The 18,240-nt window shown below is 44.4% G+C and overlaps 2 protein-coding genes across 2 annotated transcripts; one reads left to right on the top strand and one right to left on the bottom strand.

Annotated features, from left to right (window-relative positions):
- Positions 1-3,306: 3,306 nt before the first annotated feature.
- On the top strand, positions 3,307-12,665 carry tspan2a (tetraspanin 2a). Its single transcript, XM_047582122.1, has 8 exons — positions 3,307-3,552; positions 5,785-5,887; positions 9,941-10,038; positions 10,538-10,612; positions 10,732-10,824; positions 10,922-10,993; positions 11,368-11,451; positions 11,555-12,665. Exons 1-8 carry the CDS (start codon positions 3,484-3,486, stop codon positions 11,618-11,620), a joined length of 660 nt encoding a protein of 219 aa, XP_047438078.1. The 5' UTR covers positions 3,307-3,483; the 3' UTR covers positions 11,621-12,665.
- Positions 12,666-12,827: 162 nt separating this feature from the next.
- Positions 12,828-18,082, bottom strand: slc25a55a (solute carrier family 25 member 55a). Its single transcript, XM_047582121.1, has 10 exons — positions 17,931-18,082; positions 17,170-17,276; positions 16,727-16,852; positions 16,308-16,363; positions 14,953-15,043; positions 14,744-14,862; positions 14,449-14,644; positions 14,208-14,362; positions 14,049-14,124; positions 12,828-13,957 (listed from the first exon to the last, which is right to left on the bottom strand). The coding sequence occupies exons 2-10, from the start codon at positions 17,187-17,189 to the stop codon at positions 13,798-13,800; spliced, it is 999 nt and encodes a 332-aa protein (XP_047438077.1). The 5' UTR covers positions 17,190-17,276; positions 17,931-18,082; the 3' UTR covers positions 12,828-13,797.
- Positions 18,083-18,240: the final 158 nt, after the last annotated feature.

Raw genomic sequence — 18,240 nt, 5'->3', positions numbered from 1 at the left:
ACATTTCTGTAGTTTATCATTTCGATTCTAGGCCCAGCATTTCCGAATTTGTTGCTTGACACTATAGCAAATCAGCCCATCCTCAATAAAAGATGCACCATATGGAGATCAGGCGACATTATTGCAACAGATTTACATATCAAGCACAGCAGGGGAGGGTGAGGAGGGGCAGCTGCGGAGACATAATGGGACTTTGACTCCATTACACCCTGAGGATATGGTTTCAGGCTGGGTGTGCCTTCTGTTAGATCCCACAGCTACAGGTACAACAGCTCCTCCGTTTATACAGAGTTTCACATCAGCAGGATATTACCCCAGCTGAATTCAATGGTAGCACTACTCAAGCTGTAGGCAGGGTAACTCGTCTGGCTTCTGACCACTTTTAATCCTGACGTCTGCCCCACTTCCTCACGTCGCCCGGAACCACCAGTCAGGGAGGCTTCCTGCAGCTGGGCCCGAAGTTGAGTCCCGTCAGTTGTGGTGGCTTACCCCTAATGGATCTGTGCACTTGGTACGTGCCAGGTTATAATTTACAGGCTAGGCAGAAAGCCCAAGGGACATAAAACAGTTCTAAGTGGACTAGACTAGTGTGACCACCAAGAGTTAGGTGTCGGAGCTACCTCTCAAGTTGCCTATAGAAATCCAAAATGCGAAAGATAATCCAATCCTCGACTGCTAGGCAGGGGGATTCCAGACAGAACTTTTAAAGCCAAAATGGCACTGCAAGGGAGCAGGCTCAGTCCACATGCAACACGGTCCGTGTCCGAGGTGAAAATCCTGCAATACTCTTCTGCATTACATCTTTCATACTCTTAATTTTGGGAAAAACATCCTATTTCCATCACATCACCATGACTAACCATAACAAGATCATTTTTCTTTCATTTTCTGTACTTTTCCAGTAAGTGTGCGTTTGGACGTGTCCTGACCTGTCCCCAGGCCTGCTGGTCTTTCGATTACCCTTTTTGCCCCGATGCCTGACAGCTATATCCTGTTTTTCTCATTCTGCTCCTGATTTCACAATCATTACTTACATCTCCTCAACCATTATTCGTTTTACATTCTGTGTATAACATGTATTCACTAAGAATCAACACATTCAATCAAAATTACTTAGATCGAGATCCGATTGCACACTCAGTACCGGGCTTTAGGCTGTTGGTCAACCGAGATCTCAACTCACTTGACACTCCACCACAATAATTACAGCTGATAGTAGCTTAACATTGATGCGGTTCAATGATCTTATTGTGCTTCACATGGAAATATAATAATTTTAGTGCAAGTATCTATCTATCTATCTATCTATCTATCTATCTATCTATCTATCTATCTATCTATCTATCTATCTATGCAGGAATGTTGTCAGTTCATATTTCACAGAGTAGTAATCTGACAGAAACAGAAGACGTAGGCAGTGATGGGATGTGTCTCATGACTGATCCCCGCCGATACTCTGGCAGACAAACAGGGGCGTCGCTGTTTTCTTCTCCCACATCCCTACAGCAAACAAAGACGGCACAAACATGAGAAGCTCGAATGTTGGAGCTGGTGAACCCGAGCTGACCTCCCTCGGGCCCGCAGAGAAGACACAGAAGAGCTGTGGCAGCTCTTCACACACGTCCTCCGTTCACAGGCGCACATTCAGGGCGCAAGTACAACAATGCTCACACATTATCTTCATATGCTAAGTGAGGCGCAGAATAACTGTACGGAGGTTGTTCAGTGTGTAACAGGAGAATAAGCAAGCACTCAGGGTCGGGGTCGGGGTCACTCAGGTCATGTTCTTGTTTGACTTAATTTGTTAAGTTTTTAATTTTAAAGCAATATGGGGGGAGTTTACAGGTAGCCATTAAAAGACAGTGCATTTAATTTTAGACTATAATACGTATATTTAGTTTAAATACACTTAAATACAATTGGAAATTCTTTGTTGGTAGATGTTGTAGACGTGCATGTGAGCATAAATGGCTGCCTTTCTGTCTATGTGAGCGCTGCGACAGACCTGCTCAGGGTGAACCGCGGCTACATTACATATTAATATAGTCGTATTGTAGGGCCAATGGAAAATAAATAAGGGATTCAGATCCTAAAAATAAAATGTTTATCATGTCCCACATTGATTCTTGTCTGAACTGCGCAACAATGTATTCAGTTAAATGCGATTAATTAACTGAGACAAATCACCATGCTGAGGCCATGTGTGACATCATTATAAATAGACACGAGGAAGATGAAAATGTCAGAAGCTTTTGCAAGTAGACCAAAAACTAAAGTAGTGGTTGGCTAGTAGTGGACTAATATTTTAAAGGTATCTTTAGATTTATTTATTTTTTCTTTAGATTTATTTATTTATTTTATTATTTTTTTGTCATTTTGTCACCAAAGAAAGAAAAACCTCAAAGAAAATGGTTGCAGAGCAGTTATAGATTTCACTACAAATAAAGAACATAATGAAATAAAATCAAAATAATGACTGCGACATGTAATGTTATATGTTATTTGTGGTATTGTGTACAGTCCCTATATCCACACATATGAACAGTGAGATAAATCCTTCAGATGAAGAGTGAGAGAATGACAAAGGCTATTTCGCCCTTAAAGTGAAAGCATGTAGTGATGTGACAGACAAGTCACACATGTCAAACGCTGGAGCGGTAACAAATTGACACACACTGGGATGTATCCTCTGGGGAGCATAAACATCTGCAGACAATTGCACACTTTTAGCTGTCGAAATGATTATCTTATTTTTCCCTAAAACCCCGGCTCCGTTGCATCTTGGCATAACTTGAGTCCGTAGGGGATTTATCTCGGCTCGTGTTTTTGGTGAACACACGTGCCATGTTTCCACAATAAAGACTCATATCAGTGACTCATGTAGGACGTCCGATAGACAACGTCCAATGCAAAGGTCACGAGTTCTGGAGGTATAGGTGGAGAAAGTGTCTCTTGTTTTTGTAGTCTAAGAGCCGCACAGACGGTTGGATAATCCGGTATTCATCCATATCTGCAAACTAATTTCCTTTACAAATGAGCTTTACCGGACTTAACCTGATTAAACCGAGCTCTTGCATGGAAATTGCTATCTTAGATGTAATGCTGTAGAAACCATTGTATCACCACTTCCTCGTGCCGCAGGCAGACCTCCCGGGGCTTCCCTCGAGAGTCCCCCGATCGTCCCTGAACCCCGCCCATACCACGGCACGCGCGCGCGCGCGCGCACGCACGCACTCACACACGCACACACAAATACAAATGGGCGGTGCAAAGCCAACGGGCAGCTCGTGCGGCTTGTGCGCATGTTTTCGTGCGCGGATGCTGTGGCGGCTTCGTGCGCAGGTCCTCATCATTGCATGGGTTGTGCGTCCAACTGGAGGAAGCGAGGATTCGCAAATATCAAATAAAATAAAAACAAAACTGAAATAAAAACAAGCGGGCATCGCTCTTCAGATCGGTGGTATCGACAAATCAGGTGGCACCATGGGCAAAGTGCAGGGAGGGATGAAATGCGTGAAATATCTGCTTTTCGTGTTCAACTTCATCTTCTGGGTAAGTCCGCTCCTCAAACACACGGTGTGCACGGATACGGCTGTTTAAAAAATCAACCTAGCTGCATGTATTTATTTATTCATTCTGTTTGCTTTGTGTCCGGTCAGGTGACACTGCTTTCGCTTTTCTCCTTTAGTCGATTATTTGGCTCCATCTTCTTGTTGTGTTTGTTCGGCACTCAGAAATGCACCTGCCCTTTCAAACGTCTCCCCCTGACTCTCGTCTGGCTCCCCAAACACTGAGACCTCTCCTAAACGATGTGACTGGTCCTCTTACTTCTCATTTCAGTCCATCATCGTGAATATTGAAGCATGTACAAAATGTTTTAATAATTAATGAGCAAATCCAATCAGAGCCACTAACGCCTGTTAAACACTCTTTATGATTTATTGTGTGTGTGTGTGTGTGTGTGTGCGTGTAATGCAGCACATATACATCAGAGCCGAGCTGCAGTGTGTTGCTACTTTTCCAACACAGATCCTCTTTCACGATCTGGCATCGTGCTGTGACTTTCCTGCTGCAGGTCTGGGAGTGAGTAGGAGTGGGTTGTTTTTTTTTTTATTTTTTTCCCTGTGTTTTTCTAAGTGAATCTGTTTTGGGGACATCATGCAGAGTTTTGGTTTGTTGCGATGCCGGGATAGGGTGTCCTGTGGTTCCCGGCTGTTGTGACTTCATTCATGATTTTCTCTGCAGTGGCTCCTCATCTGATATCAGTTCCAGGACGTGTTGTCGACTGGTGACTGTTTAAGCATGCAGCAGAACAGGAGTTTTAAACCTTAATGTCCACAGCTTGTGCACGCAGGCCTGTAGTGCGCATGCAGGATATGTCAGATAGTTTTATTTGAATCACTTCAAATAACAAAGAATAACACAAAGTCCAAGTTTGTGCTTTCACTTTTTCTTCTTGTGAACTTTGTGTAGGAATCAGCTTTTGTTTATGCCCCCGCTTCTTGTGATTGTGAGACGACCGGTGCCTTTTGTTGCTTTAGAACTGGAGCTGCATTTCACGGTGTGATCTTTGAAAGGATCAAAGGCAAAGCTCCTGGTTCGACAAGGGTGCAGTTACACGGGCTGAACCTCATTTTCACCACCGACTGGATGTTTGAGGCCAGCTCGATTGTCTGCGATGGATACCGCCGTTTAACTGCCAAATGATACAGTACGTCCGGGGCTCCGGCGGCTGCATCTGCTCATCTGTGATCTGTAAGACGATCACTTGTGTCACCCCCGAAGTGACAGCGGCCCCTTTGTTTTTTGTCCCGTTTTGGGGCTGAAAGCAGAGCTGTTGTGGTCGCAGCCAAAAGGGGCGTACAGTACGCTTGTCACTTCAGGATGCGGAGCCAACGAGCGGCCGATGCCAGCGCGAGTTACATCACCCAGGCACCGTGAGGCTGGCACAGCCTGTGGCTGAGATGCACCGTGGGAGACGGGCCACTCGTGCCCGCGCTCGGGAGTGAAACTTTGATGGCCCGTGAGGACGCGCGAGAGCTGCCGATGCAAAGTGCTCCTCGCCTCACAGCAGCTCCCTGGCAGCAGACGCTTCCCACTCTTTGGGTTGGATGAATATAAAGAGGAGGAAAAAATCTAACAGATGAAACACAGGGTTTGGTTAATGATTTGTCATTAACGCAGCTCTGCTATGGCAAATCTGGATTAAATTTTTTCAGCTTGTTATTTGTTGGCGTTCTGACCCATTTAGATGATATAAAACCATGTTATCCTTTAGCCAACGCACATATTTGTGGTCTGATACACATTAGACTCCCTCATGTGTCAGGTGCTTTTCTTGGCTGCACAAACCAAATAATGCCATCTACGCAGAAGGTCGTGAGGATTAACTTTCTCAGGGTGACACCTGATTTAAATCGATTGGTTTATTTCTGTCTGAGCTTGTCCAGGGAGGAATGGTTTCATTTATTTATTTTTTTATTTATTTTTTTGTGCGTGCTTGGTGGATTCCTTTGAAAGGCCTTTCGTCACTCAACAGGAGCATTAGCATTTCTGGCTGGAGTTGGTTTGGAATGAAGAGGGGGAAATAAAAAGCATCAGCGGGTTCTCATGTGATGACACAAAGACGAGAGCGCCACCTGCAGAATCTTAATCAGCTGATGATTCAAGAAACAGACACGAGGGGCCTCACGGGTGTCAAAGCTGTGTCATTGTTTTTTTGTGGGGGGGAAAAGTGTGAAACCATGACACGAGCGCTGATCTTTTCCGTCCGTCCCTCCTCAGCTGGCGGGCCTGCTGGTGCTGGCGGTGGGACTGTGGCTCAGGCTCGACTCGGACACAGGGAAGCTGCTGACGGGCGACGCCGCCCCGTACACCTTCTACATAGGTACGTCCCACGTTCTACAGCCTCACACATGTGATCTCCAAACACGAACACACAATACGATGCCACTCTTCACATGAGGCCTTCTCAATCATTTGAAACGCTGCTCACAAACAGCAACGCAAACGATACGAGGAGGTCGCATGTGGGTTTCATCCATCACAAAAGCAGCTCGGATTAATTTCCTCTCAGACGTCTCGTGTAAAACTGTCCAATGAATCACGGTTACAGGACGTGAATACACACATACAACAAGTCAGAGCTTATGTCGACCACATGATGTGATTTTTTTTTCTCTCATGGTGCGACGTAATCATCTTTCCACCAGCTAAGTTTACCCAGGGGGCTCATCTGCCTCCAGTAACACCTGCGGCCCTTGAAAGGTGATGAACGCTTCGCCAGGCGCAATTCATCTTCAGCAAGTAACAAAGGAAGGAAGTTCATCTTCAGTCAAATCTCAGTCAAATTTCTCAGGCTAGTTTAAAGGAAGATGCGTCCACAGAACCCCGCCTTCCTTCCCTGGAAGCGGCCTCTCGTGGGTCCGCAGGCCGAGGGGAAGTAAACGAGGAAAATGTCAAACGGTGATTGAACTGCGCCATTAGTGTTGGTGCTCCACGCCCCCGGAGAAATTTACTTTGTGTTTACAAACGCTGATTTGATTTCCGCCGGACTGGAATAGCACGAGCTGATCGATCAGACAAATTATGACGGATGGACTCTGACTGATTAACGCGCTGCTCTGTCCGTTTGCAGAAATGTCCTCGTAGCACTTCGCACCATGCTGGCATTTCATTGATACCGAAGGAAGAGTTTCTCTTCACGCAGCTAACACACACACTGTAGGTTATTAAAACATACAGCCGGCAGTGTTCAGCGCTCGCTACAATAGGTCCTCTCTCTGTGTCTCCGTGTCTCTGGCTCTGCGTTGGAGCAGATGATTAGAATGAAGCCTATTCTTGTTACTCCCGTTCAGACCATGACCTAAAATGGTGACTTCACTTCATCAGCTCTCTGCTGTGCTTTCATGGAACTGGCTGCCTCCCTCGGGACACGAGCGGCTGGTTGGGTGGGGCAGGTGACAGGAGACTATCCTGAAGACTCCGTTTGTAATCGCTGTAATATCTTGCAAAGCAACCGGCGCATAACGAAAGCAACGTTTCACACAGGGGCTGGTGCGAATGTCAAGGGGAAAAGGCGCTGAGCAGCCGGGGACTGTGTTTTTTAAACTTTGACGCATCGCGCTTAAAGTCTCACCGAGACTTAAACCTGTTCTGTGAGAACACATCTGCAACACGTTAGCAAACATGAAATGTAAAACATAAACTGGACATAGAAATAATCGCTTAAGTATTATCTAAAACATCTCTTTTATCAACTTACGCAAACTAGAGCAGGTGAGATTATTTTTCTTCAGAGTGGCTTAATTTGACATTCAAATGTTGCAGGACTCCTCAGTTAAAGCTGCACCCGATTTTAGAAGAAGTTAAATTCTCTATCATACTGTACTTCACTGTACCTCCCTTAAATTTATGGATATATTCAAATTTCCACCTTTATGTTAGTTAGTTAGTTAGTTAGTTAATGTGCTTTAGAGTTGGTTATTAATCTTGTTTATCTTATTACCTGGTTTGATCAGTGTTGATTCACCTTCATCATAAACCCGTCAGAACCACGGAACATTTATGATCATGAATTTTATTTATTATCTATAAACCCAAATATTACAAAGAGAATTTTTTTGAGTATGCTTTTAGCTGATTTGCACCCATCCTTTTTTGTATCTGATCTGTGCAAAAGCTTTTATATCGTTTAAAATTTTAACGTTTTTAACATTTTTAACTGTTCATTTTATGCACACTTGTTTTTGCTCTTATCCTGTTTCCATGAGAGACGCCAAACATGACTTTTGCCACAATTAAGTGTCACGTCTTAATGCAAACAGGAAAAAACATTTTCCACTCGGAGGCGTGACGATGTAAATACTAACAACCGGCTAACCTTTAAACACAAGCTGCAACGCGTTCTAATTTAGCGATGAATATCAACCCAGTGATCACGCCACAGAGTTAACTTAAACGCGGCTACCACTGCAAGTTATTAATCTACACATGTGATTCCAGAGGAGCCAGAAAGGCTGATATCATTACGAGCATCCGCCGTGCGAAGGAGTGAAAGAGCAGCGCTGCCTGCGTTCACCTCGAGCGGAGAGACTAAACAGAGTGATACCATAAGAAGACAAACTGGCAGCATTCCCTGCGGGTGATTCACTTTCCATTCGGTCACCTTTGTTGCTACGCTCTCCGTGCGTAAACAGCCATTACATCTGCGTAAATGTATTTATATAAAGTGAGGGGCGCCACACGTGACCAATCTGCATTTAGAACTGATTCCTTTTACCAGCTTTAATAAACAGGAAGTGTCCTCACCAGTTGTCTGCAACATGTCACAGGGGTTCCCCAAGAGTAGGCGCTACAGCAGAAAGAGTGAACGTTAAAGTCAGTAATTAAGTGGTGGAAGTAATGTGGGTCCGTTCTGTGTGGACGCTTTGTATATACATAGTCCAACCTTTCTTTGCACATTACATTTTCCATCGCCCACCCTGGACAATTTGCTTTGAAGCTGTGCATCCCTCGCTCCCAGCTCCCTCCGGCTCGGCGCTCTCTTCCCCTCATCTTTGCCTCCCCTTTTGTTCGACAGCAGGAAAACAACAGCTTGCCTCGGCTCCTTGTGGATTAATTAAATTGCTGCAGCGGTTGCTGTCTATGTCACTGATTAGGCCCCTTAGCATGGACCTCGGGGACCAGCCTGGTGTATAGTTACAGTGTAAAGGGCTCGGTAGTGAGCGATGGGAGAGGACGGGGGGGAGGAGAGGACGCGAGGGGGGGGGGTGATGACGTCCGCTAGGCTTTGAGGGGAGCGGAGATTGTGGACCTTCTGCAGCAATCGAACCTCCCCAAAATTTGATTTGCCGTGTTATGAGACAGATGGCATCAGTTTTTTACTGCTTTTCCCTCCAGGGCCACGAATGCACCAAGTCTGAGTAACTGGAAACCAACACTAATGCAACAAAAAGAGTGCAGCTTGGTGCTCAGGAGACCCTCTAGACTAGTGTCTTGATTCAGATTTGATTATGATTCTGAACAGACTCTGGTCCTGGCCCGGACATCTAGTCTATATTTGGGCAGGACTAAGAGCTATATTTGGAGCTGCCTGGACCAGGGATGAGTGTCTTGTGTTTTGTTGAACCCTCTGCAAGTTGATTTCATCAGTTTCAGCAACAAGAAGCTCCATCTGGACACCACCGCACAGATACATCAGTTCCTAAATAATGCAACTAAATACGTATTTCTTAAGGAGAGGCAATAATCCAAACAATAAATACCACAGTGCGCTTGTGTCAGGTTTTCTTTCTTTTTTTTCCCCCTCTGTGAGTGAGTAGGCCGATAATCAGACTGAACCGTGGGAGGCGATTCAGATGTTCTAGGCTACTAAATAAGTTTCCACCTACTCCTCCCAGCTGCTGCTCAAACACAGGCAGTCCTTTTATATGTTTTGCTTCCACAGAGACGAGAGCGCCGGGATCACGCTGCCACCCTCAGCTCAAACTGTGAACTGCAGTCATTTGTGCCTCTGAGGTCACCACATCATTAAATTCAAGTGTTTATCTGCAAAGGTGAAGCTGATTTAAATACTAGCAAGTTCTTCCACCCGGGGTCAGTGGTATCAATAATATATTTTGTATTATCCATTGTAATTTACAAAGTAACTAAACCTGACAAAAAGCGTTAGTTGCCCTCTGACACGCAGTGGAGTGAGGAGGAAAGCAGCAGCATCATCCCACAATAAACACGGATGCAGAGGAGAATATCTGAAACAAAACTAGTCCCATGTGAATAATTTTGTTTGTTTGTTTGTTTGTTTTTTATCCCATGCACCCCCTGGAGGCACCTCGCGCATGAGATACTATCTCATGGGCACAAGAAAAAAAAAACCTTTGCTCATTTATTTATTTATTTATTTTAAAGGACTAATCTGTCTGCTTGCGTCTCCCCTCAGCTGTGTACATCCTCCTTGGCGCAGGAGGTTTGATGATGGTCGTCGGGTTCTTCGGTTGTTTCGGGGCCGTGCGTGAGTCCCAGTGTCTTCTCGCGTCGGTGAGTTCAAGTGCTCGAAAGTGCTTAGTGCCCCTAAGCTGTTATTTTTAATCTTCTGACCATGATTACATCTAAATTTATTACTTTAGATTTTATGGAACTACAGTTTTTTTTTTTAGATCTTCATATGAAGTTTTGTGGAAATGACAAACAATGACAATCAGTTTTTTTAATCAGCAGCCAGCACGGGAAGCATTGTGAAATTTGTCTGCGGACAGTCTCACTGTTCAGCAGACATAGAGGATAGAGGCTTTCTAATGAGAAATGAGATTGTTTTTTCTGGTTTAGATTAAGTTTAGATGATATTCTTATTTCCCTCCGACCTCAGAAAAGAAACACCAACAGCCAAGAGCTGTTTTCAAGTCCAACAATGAACTTTGAATATTAGAAAACGATTATCACGTTTCAGATCCCTAGAATAAACCGATCAGACCCTGAAGTAAATTTCTGTAATAAACACAGACCTCTGCACTAATAAACCTCGTTCCTTGCTCTGCAGTTCTTCGCCTGCCTCCTGATTATCTGTGGAGCAGAGATCACTGCTGGTGTGTTTGGTTTCCTAAACAAGGAACAGGTAGGCTGTTTTTTTTTTGTTTTTTTTTATAGTTCAATGAACCAAATTAAACCAAATTCGGCATCCAAAATACAAATCTACCATCAATAAATAAACGTCTGTGTTATTGTTTTTCACAGATCGCAGAGGAAGTGCAGAAGTTTTACAGTAGCTCCATTGCTGACACCAGCGACGCCAACAGCACCGCGATAGCACTACAGTACCACAAAACTGTGAGTTGTGCCGGTGTGCTGCTTACTTCTTTCATATTTGTTGCGGCGGCGAGCCCTCGTTGTTGCATTTTGCCGTATTTCCTTTTTATATTTACAGCTGAACTGCTGTGGAGGTTCCACATCGGACATGGCTACTGCGTTGTGTGAAGATGTCCCGGAGGAAACTCAGGTAATCCCTCCGGCCTGCAGCGACACTTCATGTCCACACGGTGGCAGCATAACAGCGTTTTAAAATAGTGTGTGTGCCCGTCTGTTCTTGTACAGCTATCTATCCGAGCACCAGAGTGAGTTTTACACCGTCTGATTGAGGACACTTGTGCAAAGTGAGGACATTGTGGCTGGTCCTCACTTTTTTATGAGGCTGTATGAAGGTTAAGAAGGTTAAGACTCAGTTTTAGGGTAAAGGTTACAGTTCCGTTATAGTTAGGGTTAGGCATTTATTTGAGATGGGGAATAATTATGTGAATGAATGTCCTCACAAAGACAGCCATAGAAACATGTATGTGTGAGATGAGTTAAACGTGAATGTCTTTCTCCGTGCAGGACTGTCTGACTGCCATAACAGATTTCTTCAACGAAAAGCTGCACATCATCGGATACATAGGGATCGGCATTTCAGGAGTCATGGTGAGCACATACAAAATCTTAATTGAAACGTCCTCACGTATGTGGGATTCACAGCTGTATATTAAATGCTTTAACATGGTGCAAACACCCTGTCTGATCTCAGATCATAGGAATGATCTTCAGTATGGTGCTGTGCTGTGCCATCAGGAACAGCAGGGAGGTTATATAGCTGGTGAACCGTGCCCTCTCCTCCTCTACCATCCGCCGACCGGACCACTACACGAGCCCTTCATAATCAACCCATCCACACGGGAAGGGCGACACTAAAGTCACATTTCAATGTCATTCCCCTGTAGTCTAGACTGACGTGGTGGTGGGGAGGTTCACTGAACATCAAAGAGAGAGAACAATAAAACCCCGACAGTCCCAGTCATCCACGCACGGACCACATTCACGCTGGACCATTAACTCCGCAGCCTCTCCTCGAACTCCACCAGCACCAAAACACACACACACGCCGGCTTATTTCTACGTTCCCTTATCGTAACGCGCGCTCGGCTTTTAGCACGTCCCCGTGACATTCCTCGCTTTTTAACACGTTTTCGTCAGGCCGCTGGTGCTCTGCAGAGGCGACTGTAGCTACAACGCAGCACGCGAAGCCTTCTTCGACGCAGGAATGTTGTGACTGAGGAGTATTGCTGTAAATATGTTTTATACGTCTGCCCGTTAACGTTATTTATTCCGCGCCCTTCTCTTCGCCCCTTTTTTAGGCCTAATACCGATCCAGCTTCGTGTGCTTTAGCGTTTTGAGGACTAGCCTACCCTTTTTGCAGAGTAAATTTCCGTCATGTGCCTATTTGAGTCACACAGTCGAGCCTCCAGCTATGGGACTATTTGCCTATTGCTCCTGATTTGAATACATTTACTGAAAGCGTGCTTCCTCCCTGCCACCACTCTCAAGTATTTCTACCGTAAAGCACAATAGAGGAAGTGTAGACGCGATATCAACCCAAAGGGTTAGGAAGGTCTTATGATGAACTGCCCCTTTGTAAATCTCCCAAATTCACCTGAAAGGTAAATAACACGTCGTGCTGAGCTCTTCTGGAGCACGTTTGAACTGTAACAGTGAGCTAGTTTGCTTTTTCTTTCGTGTGTGTGCGTGTGAATTTTTGTGGATGTAAATTTTATTGGTGTGCCAATAAGATGTGAATTATAGAATAATATAGAGTATGTCACACTGTTAACCGTAATAAAAAACAATTGGGTGCTTTTAATGCCGTGTCCGACGTTTCCTGAATTCATTTCCTTAATTTTGGTTTTGTTTATAGAACTTTATTAACCAAACGGCCACACTACAAAACTCGGAGCAGAAACCTCTGCCTAGTATGTGTGGGCCTCATGAGAGCAATCAGTCAAAGAACACAAACAGTAACCAGTTGCATTGCAAATGTTTAATATTTATAAGTTATGTACAAACAGCCATCACAAGCAGAGTATGTAACAGTTGTTTCTGTTCACAGTAAATATAATGATGCTCCACTCAGACAGAACCGAGGAGAGATGCTGAACTGCCCCGTTAGAGGCATAAGCCAGAACTGATCTGATGATTGAACTTGTACGAATGCATATGTAAAACGAAATGTGAAACAAATGTCGTGTGGACAAACATATACATGTATATAATGTGCACAAATGCTTCTCAAGTTTTTGAAGATATCAAGATTTCAGTTCAAGGACCAACAATCATTTAAGTACGAGGACGCGGTCTACGGTTTGGTAAACCGTATGGTCCCAGGTCAACTGGAAGGTTCATAGTCAATTTAAACAAGTACACGAGGTTATTGCTGAAAATGTGAGTTAAAAAAATAATGATAAAAAAAAAAAAAAAATCCCTTTGCAAACACATTGCGTAAACTAGGCCCCATTTCAAATCTTGGTTCCAAGTTAAAGGCTCTGTAACATGAAACAACAACAACGGAGAAGGACATACACAATTAAAGTACTGAGAGCTACTTTCTGTCACAATTTAAAATAAAACTAGCATACACATCCATACAAAAGAAAAGTTATCATGGAAGAAAACACAAAAATAGGTCTGTCTTTTTTTGATGGAGTGAGCTCCCTCCCTCACAGAGGGAAACTGAACATGACTGTTTGGGGACAAAGAAAAATTAACACTGCAACTCTGAGTCCCCGACTCAGTAAGGCCAACAGCTTCGAGTGCAAACAACGGCCACAGCCTTCAGAATAAGTCACAAAAGTGTTCAAGTGCAACAAAGCTGTCAGATGATACAGATGATGAAATCGTAGGTCTTTCAATTATTTTTCGTAAACTGATGGTGGTATGTAGCTGCCACTTGTTCCACCAGGTCCTGTGCATAGCCAGCCGGAAAAGCCGACGGGGCCTCACGCTGCCAGGAGGCTCAGAGGAAAGTTGTCCATGATGTATTCGCCAACACCAACAAAGTACATAACCTGCGCGATGCCGAAGAGAGGCGCAATGACCAAAGCCCTGCAGCCCGCACCCTTCAGGAATGCAGAGGGCCCCTCCTTCTGCAGGATTTTACTGTTGAGACAGAAACATTGTTTATTTATACAGACAGACAAAAGGACAAATGACAGCGGCTATGAATCACCCGACTGACTCACTGACTCACCTTACACAATCCGTCACCCCACGGTAAGTCTCCTCACCAGCCCCTTTGTTCAGCGACTGCAGTCTGGTCTTGACCACTGGAAACAAAGGAAACAGAATTAGCATCTCTGCGATGCGATGGACGCACAACACGACTCATGGCACCGGTCGTGCGGCTCACCGTCGCAGGGGTTGACAGCCACGGCGGCGATGGATCCCGCGGCGCACCCGGAGAGGAAGGCCCAGTAGAAGGGCGACGACTCCTCGGGACTGGGTTTACCCAGGCGGTTCAGATTCGCAAACAACGGGAAGTAAACGATAGAAAAGGGAACGTCCCTGAAAGAAAACAAAGGCTGTTTCAGACCAGTGACCCATATCAAATAACTGGTGTGACAAGTTTATATCTGCTTCCTCAATTTTACCTCATGAGCGTCGCCCCCAGGCCTCTGTAGAGGCCCTGGATGCCCTGCGTGTGGATGAGCTCCTTTGCGATCTGTGTGGCGGTGCGTGGTGCGGTCACCACGCTGCCGGAGTTATAGGAGCGGCTGAGGACGGCGTTGGTGGCCACAAGCTTTGTGGGAGACATCATGACCGGCTTCGGCTTCTGCTGCTGGGCAGCTTCACAGGAAAAAAAAATAAATAAATAAATGTAAATAAGCAAATTAACCGTCAAAAACTTAGACAGATGAGACAATATGTTTGTATTCTTCTCCTCACCGAGTCTGCCTGCGTCCTGTAGCTGTATCTTTAGCATTTCCATGGGAGTGGTGACAATAACCTGGCACATACCTGCACCACAACCAGCCAGCATCTCTTTGACAACCGTCAGCCCCTTCCTGTTAACGGAGACAACAGCAGGAAGTAAATAAACTGAGGGAACGCTGCATATTTCAGATAAAATGGTGTCAGGTTGTAATGATGCCTACCCATCCTTAGAAAGGTGATGGCGGAAGAAGTCATTGGCAGCCAGTTTGATGGCCTTTTCAGGGGTAACCAATGTCAAATTTACAGCAGCTCCTGAGGAAAAAAAACAGCACAATTAGCTCTGAAGTCGCAATCTTTGTTTTCATTCAGCACAAGTCAAAACACATTCCCTGCCACTATTATTACAGCATCAGAATGTAATCAGTCAACTGCATAGCTAATCTACACACAAGACAAATGCTCAATTTAAAGTAGCTTCAGTAATAATGGTGGAGGGGATCACGTGAAGAGAGAAATTAAAAGTAGTTTCAGAAAGGAGGTGAGAAAGAAGCAAAACACAAGACAGAACTGAACGAACGAATGAACGAACGAATGAATATCGAGAAGATGCAAAAAGTCTGTGAGGTACAATAAGTCAGTGTACGACAACAGGGCCCACTTTGTGTGGACGAAGCTCCAAGAAAAGAAATCTTTGTGTCTACTGAAAGGCTACAAGTCGGTTAATGACAACAGACAAGAAAAATGAAGAGATGTTAGTGAAGGGACCGACTGTATCTAGAACTATGCACTGTGTGAGCAGACTTCGAGCAACTGTGGGAATATTCACTATAAAAAGTGAACTTGAGCTCGCCACGGATTAATATGCATCCCAAGTCCGCAAGGACACAATTCATAGTCTAGAGAATGACAGTCCAAGACAAGTTGACAGGACAGAGATGAGACAGACAGGGAGTTATTGACAAGGGGTCAAGTTACATAACAAACAGATGGTAAAAAAAAACACAACTTGTGCCTAAAGTTTTAAGTAGAGCAATATTGTAAGAACCATTTAATGATTTGCCTCCAGCGTGGCTGCGCCTTATCGGCTAGCCTTCAATATCCCAGGGGGACCCACGTCTGTAATATGAAAAACACAGATGCAAACAAACAGCATTCCTCACAAAGGCAGAGACCCACATTAAAAGGCCTCCATTTTCTTTGTTGATTCAACTTTTGTTTTTTTCTACATCAACTGGTGGACTAATACAACAGTACATGTGTTCTCCATTTGACTACATGTATGCCATATAACACATATCCATATTCTTACAGTTAGTGTGAAAAGTTGCAAAAACACTTTGCATGAGTTCGGCTGTGATCATTTCTCTTTAACTGCATTAACCACATTTAAGTAAATCAAGCAGCTCATGCACTAAACATGATATCTGAATACGCAGTTAAGATTTAATGCACCCAGTAGTAATCAATGTTCAACCGCATCATAGAAACATCTTACCCTGTCCCACACTTAATCCTCCTGGATATCTAACCGTGTTAGCCTAATGCTTCTTAATATTCAGACGTGCGTAAGTCTTACCTCTGTACATCCCGAAGTATCCTTCAGATCGAACTGTCTTCACAAGGCAGTCCATCCTGCAAAGACAGTAAAGCCGTCATTAGGACACCGCCACCTAATTTAAAACTTCTAACAGGAGCCAAACTAAATATGGCACTGAATAAATGTCGGTCGGGGAATAGGAGGGTAAATAGAGCTGTGAATTTCCACTCTGTAAAGGCACGCTGAAGGACAAAGACTTCCTGGACGGAGAGGATTGCAAAAGATAAACAAACGTCACAGTACATCGAGTCAGGAATGCCTCTAATTCTACGCATTGGTCACAGTGCGTTGCATCTGTCACTTTGGGATTACCGAGAAAGAGTGTTGATTAAACATGGATGCAGCAGGTATGACGCCAAATACAGGGCAAACCGAAAAGAGCAGCTATAAATACTCACATGCTCTTGTAAACCTGCTGGCCTGGTCTCTGATTCTGTAACCTGGTCTTTGCCAAATCAATGGGGAAGACGCAAGTAACCCCAACAATGCCAGCAATACCACCGTTAATGAGCTTGGCAGGGAGGCTGAAAGGAGACAAAAGGCAACGCGTCAATATAACAACACAGAATTGTGAAAATGTATTATTAAACATTTAATAGGTAGTTTTGATTGCTACGAGGAGCCATATATAAGTAACATTAATCACTAATTAAGCAGCCAGCTACTGTGTTGATGAGTCCAAACAGCTGTCAAACTATTCCTCACAAATCCTCAATCTAGGTTTAGCATCTTTTTTTTTTTTCCCCCTTGACAATTGCAAATTAGCACTTCGAGCCATTTTCCAAAGACTTGACAACTTACTAGATTCTACAGAGAGAAAGTGAATATTTTGTAGACTCACCTGATCTGCTGCTGAGACATGATGACTTTGAAGAAATGGTAGAAGACTCAAGGTGAAGTGATGTAGACTGAGTGATGAGTGTTTCGGTCAAATTAAAGAACGGAGTCCTAGAGAGAGAAGACAGGGACTGTTATCAAGGGCGTATGAGTAGGTAGGGTTTCTGAGTAGAGGCAGTTTAAGAGTTTACTCCGCTCACGGGAGAAGCTTTGACTTATCTATTTGACGTACAGTCACGGGACAGTGGCGTGGTGGCTCGGAGGATGCAGTAATGCGGCCCGTGGGCGTGCTCTATCTAGTTCACATACCGGAACGCCTTGTATGGGCATCACCGACTTCTATCGAACCGTGATACCGATCTATAGCAGTTGAATCGTTTCTAAATTAAGTTACCGTCCAGGCGGCTCGTGTTAATGCAAACTAATCGAATCTGTCAAAACGTCAATCGAAACTATTCACACGGCGCTCGTGTGCACGTATGACCATTTGTCCCTTCATTTTTGTTACAAAATAAAAACCTCACGCACTAATTTATCCAGTTCGACGTGCTGCAGAAATCTTGAACAATACTTTAAAGCGACTAGTTAGAAGCAGAAAGAACCATTTATAGTGATGTCCTCAGTTTCATACACGACTTCAAAGGCCGGCTCGCTCCCACCATTCATACCAATACCGCCTCAAGAAAAAAGGTTGGCGAACACAAATAACTCGACGAGTTAAAACGCTTGCGACATGTGTAAATACACAAAATATGCTGTACTCACCAAAAGATTGTCTTGTAATGTTTCTGTCAAGATTGCTTCGAGCCGTAAGATCTCTACTTCCGTGCGTTGGGCGCCTGAGTCTGTTAATAAAGGTTCAGCCGAGCGACTGGAAATTTCCATTGGGTTTGAGTTAAGGGGCGTGGCTAACGTATAACCACCACCCTTTTAGATGACAGCCAATCGTTATCTGGAAAAAATACCGGCAGCTGATTGGCTAAACTTTCCCCTCCTTTATTTGATTGGAGGTTGCACCCATCAATCAAGCTGTTCCACCAATCAGGAGACAGAAGGATGTTCAAGGATGCACCAC

This window comes from Mugil cephalus, chromosome 4, assembly GCF_022458985.1.
Source record: "Mugil cephalus isolate CIBA_MC_2020 chromosome 4, CIBA_Mcephalus_1.1, whole genome shotgun sequence".
Classification (NCBI taxonomy): Eukaryota; Metazoa; Chordata; class Actinopteri; order Mugiliformes; family Mugilidae; genus Mugil; species Mugil cephalus.
Note: the sequence above shows the minus strand (reverse complement) of the source record. Positions and strands in the feature narration are given on the sequence as shown.